The 6,131-nt window shown below is 36.6% G+C and overlaps 1 protein-coding gene and 1 long non-coding RNA gene across 2 annotated transcripts in view; one reads left to right on the forward strand and one right to left on the reverse strand.

Annotated features, from left to right (window-relative positions):
* Positions 1 to 4,711, forward strand: part of LOC116673388 (uncharacterized) — a 5,577-nt gene extending 866 nt beyond the window's left edge. Inside the window, exons 2-4 of the long non-coding RNA XR_004327830.1 lie at positions 1,155 to 1,190; positions 1,293 to 1,424; positions 4,469 to 4,711. This is a non-coding gene — a long non-coding RNA (uncharacterized LOC116673388). The remainder of the gene's footprint in view (positions 1 to 1,154; positions 1,191 to 1,292; positions 1,425 to 4,468) is intronic.
* gnsa (glucosamine (N-acetyl)-6-sulfatase a) overlaps positions 2,372 to 6,131 on the reverse strand; it is a 14,741-nt gene continuing 10,981 nt past the window's right edge. Inside the window, exons 11-14 of the mRNA XM_032505690.1 lie at positions 5,849 to 5,959; positions 5,647 to 5,757; positions 4,502 to 4,662; positions 2,372 to 3,549 (exon numbers count right to left, since the gene is read on the reverse strand). Of these exons, the coding sequence (XP_032361581.1) occupies positions 3,483 to 3,549; positions 4,502 to 4,662; positions 5,647 to 5,757; positions 5,849 to 5,959 (450 nt within the window). The 3' untranslated portion in view covers positions 2,372 to 3,482. The remainder of the gene's footprint in view (positions 3,550 to 4,501; positions 4,663 to 5,646; positions 5,758 to 5,848; positions 5,960 to 6,131) is intronic.

Below are 6,131 nucleotides of genomic sequence, written 5' to 3' on the forward strand. Positions count from 1 at the left end.
CAAGTACAAATCTCTACTTTCATTCATTTTGGGGCGTCTTATTCAATTTTATAGCATTGGAAAACAAATTGAAGTGGTTTTAAAATAGTATTGAGTAAAAGTTGACATATTCCAGTCTGTGATTATCCATCAACATCCATTCCTTTAATTTTACTCTATATATTTCCTAATTTCTGCTTTTCTAACTCAAACATTAAGTATAATTTCCTATAAATGAGGTTTATTGACCATAAACTTCAAAAATAATTGTAAAACTAAAGTTAATAAGTTAGTGTTACGTAGTGTTCAATGTAAAAAAAAAAAAAAAAAGTGACAAACATTGAAAAACTTGTTGGAAAAAGGGACAAAAACGTAAGAAAAAGTTAAAAACCTTAATTAAAAATTGTTGATTTTCAACTTTGACGGGAAGACAACACAAGGGTTAATGATAGAAGGAAACCAAGAACCAGTCTCCAGAGGAATTCGTTCCCATTTAAAGGGGAAACCCACTCATTTATTGACTTGCACACCGCCCTGTATGTTGATGGGTTCACCTTTCGTGTAACCTCACATGCTGTGTTGCTTATTATAGACGGAGGCTGTGTGAAACATCTTAAACATGTCAGAGTTCACTCCACCATGTGTGACCCAACGCCGTTGACCTTCATCTGATGGACTGCAAAGACATTTCGCAGCTTCAAACAAAGATTTTTTTTAAATATTTCAATTAGAGCCGACCTATGAAGGATTTTTAAGACCGATACCGATACAAATATTTGGTTATTTAAAAATCAGATATGCCTATATATCGGCCGTTTTCGGAAACTTTAATAGTTGTTTTGTAAGTGACGTGGGAGCTTAAATAAACTCAAAGTGATTTCTCTCGGTCAGTTTGGACTAATCCGATCTCCTGCCGCCTTTAAACTCAACCTACATCCTCTCTGAGGAATTTGAAATTAACCTTGAAATGTATAATTTTAGACGGTTTAAAAACTGTAGGGATGTGTACTATTAATACAATAGACTTTAAAATAAAAATTGTATAAAAATGACATTTTAGTGAGACTCTTGGGTTGCAAACAGCTGAAACGATATTAGTTTTTCTGATTATTAAGTAATCATTGAACACTTCATTCAAAGATTTTCTGCTTTTGTCTGATTACATAACTGTAAAGCCCTTCATCTGAAGACCTCTCTTTGGACTCTGGCAGGTATTTTTTTAAACATGGTTCTAACATTTTATGGACTTATGAACATTAATATCTAAAAAATAATCTGGAGTTGCAAAATGCTTTGTTTTTTCTTTTCTACAGTTTTTGTGTGTCACCGCTTGACTGTGGATTCGGCTTTGAAGTGGAGATGATGGATGAGCCGATTCCTGAGGCAGACAGACAGAGATCGTACAAAATGATGGCGTGTTAAACCAAAACAGGTGACACGTTAAGGTAAGTACATGAAGAAAGCTATTATACAGGTAATCCAAACTTTAGAGAAAGTGTATTATGTGACAAAATATGACAAAAAGACAATGATGACGTCTCAAATGCATTATGTCAATAACTGTTTAAGGCTTTACATCTGTGAAATGAAGACGTTTTAGGGCTTTTCAAAACAGAAAATCAAATTAAATACTTACATTGACGCACTGTGAGATCAGATTAGTCAAAGAACTTTTAGAAACGGAGCAGGACCTTCTGTGATGTTTTCGAGAATCTCTTTATTTGGACAAAAAAAAAACACACAAGCCAAAAATACATTCATACAATCATCAAAAACTACTCTGAAAAATAAAACGTATGGTTTCAAAATAAAAGAGTTCCGACAGATCAGAAAGTGCATCAGTGAATTGAAACGGGGAAATATGACGACACGTTGGTCTTAGTGTCACGACTCAGCGTTCTCACGTGACTTCAGTCCAGAAGAAGAAATGGGTGTTATGTTCATAAGTATTATTAATAACAGGTACAGCGGGGGGGGAGACGGACACGGACACGGACACACACACACGGACACGGACACACAGGATGTTAATAATCTCAACACACTTAATTTAAAAATTGCCACAAAATACTGGCTGTAGGCAGCTTTGATCTAAAATATATCAGACTTTTGATTTTTATGTTTCAACAGCGACGGAGGGATTGAAGAAAATGGTTCGATTTTTTTCTTAAATGTATTTTATAGATAAAAAATCCAAAAGAAACAATCCGTTCCCTTAAAGTTTGAAGGAGGTCGCATTGAAAAATATATCAAATATGGATACATTATGATTTGTTTTGGCCTTTAAATCTAATTACATCCAACTCAAATGACAATTAGAAACATAAATAAATTAAAAACATAACTGAAACTAAAACTGTGCTGACTGAAAAAAAAAAAAGTGACTGACTTTTATTTTGGCAAGAAAGTTAATCTCTGTATGGAACCAAAGTTTAAAAGTTGGCTCAGTGAAACGCTGCAAAACAAGAAGTTATAAGTGAAATATTGGATTTGATGAAGTCAAATCTTCCTCCTCGACATAAAAATGTATGTTTCTGTTCATTTAAAGTGACAGTTGTGACTAAAATAAACGCATAAACAAGTTTGAAATGTTCAACACGTGATGGAATAAAATCCAAACAGGGAATCGAGACAAAAAGTGACGATTAATTTGAAATGGATAAATGAAAAAAAAAAAAAAAAAGTGCTTTAACACCGCTCACTGAAATAAAAATAATTAACGTCTGATGCTGGAAACACTTAAAAAGTCAGTATTTAGCCGTTATAACTGAACTTTAAATTGAGGCTTTCATTGATGCCGCTAATAATTCGCTACAATGTTAAATAGTCACAAAAGTTGCTTTTTACTCAATGTTTTCTGATACACTTGAATGATAGATTAGTAATAGATGATAGAAAAGTCTGTAATTCTCTGTTAAATGTTCAGTCGTGTTGATTATTCTGTCCGTCTGATTTATTGGGACAAAAATAATCTGAAAATTCGTGCCCAACTTTTTCCCTTAAAGGCACCACGCGTTGGCTGCTTCCAGTGTCTAATAACTATCGGGTCATTTTGTTCATGAGCGGGGGGAGCGGGGAGCGGGGGGAGACTGGGGGGGGGGGGGGGGGGGGGGGTCTCTGTCGGCAGGAGAAAAAAACAAACAACAGACTTGGATATAAATAAGAACTGGGTCAAATATTTGATCTGCAGAATTATCAAATGAATACGACTGACTGAGTAGACACATGATGCTTACAAGAAAACAGACGTTAACAGCTTGTGAGTGTAAATCCATCCTGAATCATTTCCCTGCACGCCTGCTGGCAAACTCACTAAACAGCAGCCCAATCTGGAAGCTTGAAAAGGTGGGTTCTGCACCCAGAGAGACCTCCGTCTCTATGGCAACCCCCCCCCCCCAATCCCTTCTCCATCCATCTACAAAACGACTGGCTCAAGAGGCCTGAAAACAAGGAGACACAGCTTCCCTCCGTCCTTCTTCTTCTTCTTCTTCTTCTTCCTCCACCTACTGTCTGAGTCGGCTGAGCCGCCAGCTGTGGCGAGGAAACATCTGTCGGGGGTCAAATTTATACCTGCGGAAATATAGAGAGAGGCTGTTTGTAAGTACTGTGAAGTCCAGTTAAGTGGATTTAACATAAATTGTGCCATAGAATAGATAATAATAATATTTACAAGAGCAGTTTTTTATTTTGTGCGGCTGTAATTTCAAAGATGTTTCCAGGAAAGAATTACAGTCTGTAATTTCATACAAATGATTTGGATAATAGAGACTTCAATTAATAAAGTACAATTCCAATTATTACATACTTTTTAAAATTATGGAATATAGTATATACTTTTAATAGAGCATAAATGTGAGGTTTGTCGAGAAATAAGGTTTCCAATAATAAATTAATAACTGATGTTTACGTGGGTTTAAGTAGAGTTTTTCCTTTCAAGAACGTGTCTTTTCCCCCTATGATCAGCTCAAATCTTTCATGGAAATTGAATTTTTACTCAACTTATGGACCCGTGAAATAAAATGTTTCACCAAATTTTTGTATCTCTGATTAGAACAAACACTAAATTCACAGTTTTTAAATATTAAACAGGAAAAATTTAGATTCAAAACATCAGATTTGGATGAAAACTAAAATGTGGATTTAAAAAAAAACACTTAACACATGTCTTGTTTGTTTTTTTGACAGGACTTTGGAGCATGGAAAAAAAAATGTAGAAAGTTTAGCTCTGAAACAACTCAACTCATTGATATTTATTTAAACAAGTGGAAGAGAAATTAATCTCTTTTTTGTTGCTCGTTTTTTAAAATATATATATATATTTAATTCCAAAAATACATAAGTATTCCGACATGTATTTGTACTTTGGACAGAGCCCAGTTTTTTTGGTGTGTGGCTCCTTAATTTTTTCTCCTTTAATCGTCTTCTTGCAGCAGGAAACAAAACATTTAATCTCAGACAAAAAAAAATTAATCTTTTTTTTTTGTTTCAGAGAAACAATCCAGCATGGCAGCGCTGAACAGACCTTGTATCGTACACGCCGGGGGTCCGACACGACTGTCCGGAGCAGGACTGCAGCATCATCAGCCGGTGGTTCATCTTCTCCAGGACTTCCTGGTCGATGGTCTTTGCGATGTTGGTCAGCTGGTAGGGGTCTGCGGTCATGTTGTAGACTTCTACAAACACCTGCAGGGGGGGGCAAACATCCAAACAATGTCCCGTTCAAAGTGTACACTTCTAGAAACTACGGCACAGACGCATCCGACCACCAGATGGCGCCAAAGTAAAGAATCTTCACATATACAGTACATCGTGGCTTTGAGGGTAACTTAGTTTTTTTTCAACCTGGACCCTTTTTTTTTTCTCCTATGTTTTATGTCTAGGTGACTGACGGGACTAACAATCTTTGACATTGGTTAAGTATTAAGTAAAATCGCTGCAGTCGGTAGCAGCAAAACAAGCTACAATGTAAGTTAAAAGGGCAATTATGCAGCTTGTATTTATGTTCACAAGAGTGCTTGTTTTTGCCGCTGACAGGCTCAGATTATCATTCTAAGTCTGACAACATTATGGAAAGGATTACAAAGGAGGTTCACCTTTCTGTTAAAGAGTAAGATCCTTTTTTAAAACAAAAACATTCGTGAAATTGCGTTCGCTAAAGCCACCGGACTACATGTAAATAAACAGTCATTTTAACATTGTAAAATACACTTCATTCAAAGTCGATAGAAACAAAACAAAGCTAGGAAAAGCAATTTTGGGTCGTCTTTTCACTTTTTCAACCATCACATCTCTGGTTTTGGTGGACATAAACAGATAGTTTACCAATTTACATGTGAAAATATGTTGGCTCTATACACGCTAAAAATATTGTTTTTTTAAATGGAGTCTGGTGAGTTTAGTGCTAGTGATGTCAGAGTAGTTTCTGGGTAAACAAAAAGGTCCTAAAGAGGTTTTAAAATGGCCTTTATCTGTTGGGAACCTTTCCATACTGTTGTCAGAGCCTTTCAGTGGCACAAAAAGCATTTTTAGTGGACGAAATTAACAACGCACATTTGCCCCATAGGGTAACATTTCCGCCCAGTCTGCGGCTGAATACTTCTTAATCTTTTTAGATCAAAACTAATAATCAGATGCTACAAAATTAACACTGCCAGAGGAAAAACAAACCTCATTATCGTCAAACTCGCAGTACTGCAGGTTGGCAGAGGGGGCCACTGTGCGCACACATGCGTAGGTGTTGTTGTACGAGTCTTCACACACACAGTCTGGGAAGCACTCCTGGAGAAAGAGGGCAAATGAAAGAATGGCATATAAGGTTTTTCTGCTGATTCATTCCATCCACAGATGATATTAAGGTTTCGTCTCGTACCGACACTCCTGGTCCCAGCAGAGGGCAGGCCGGGTCCGTCACGTTGCTTCCCTCTCCTTCATACTCCACCAGGATGTCAGTTCTCCAGCCGCTGCTGTTCATCTTCCCCTCCTGGTGAGACACACACATACACACCTTTTTTATGACACCCACTTATCTAATTTTGTAAATTCAAGCACTGTAACCATACCCTTTTTATTTTTAGTTCATCTTAAAGCGCCAATATTATGCTCACTTTCAGATTCACAGTTGTATTTTGAGGTTGTACCAGAACAGGTTTATA

The sequence above is a fragment of the Etheostoma spectabile genome, chromosome 23 (genome assembly GCF_008692095.1).
Source record: "Etheostoma spectabile isolate EspeVRDwgs_2016 chromosome 23, UIUC_Espe_1.0, whole genome shotgun sequence".
NCBI classification, from domain to species: domain Eukaryota; kingdom Metazoa; phylum Chordata; class Actinopteri; order Perciformes; family Percidae; genus Etheostoma; species Etheostoma spectabile.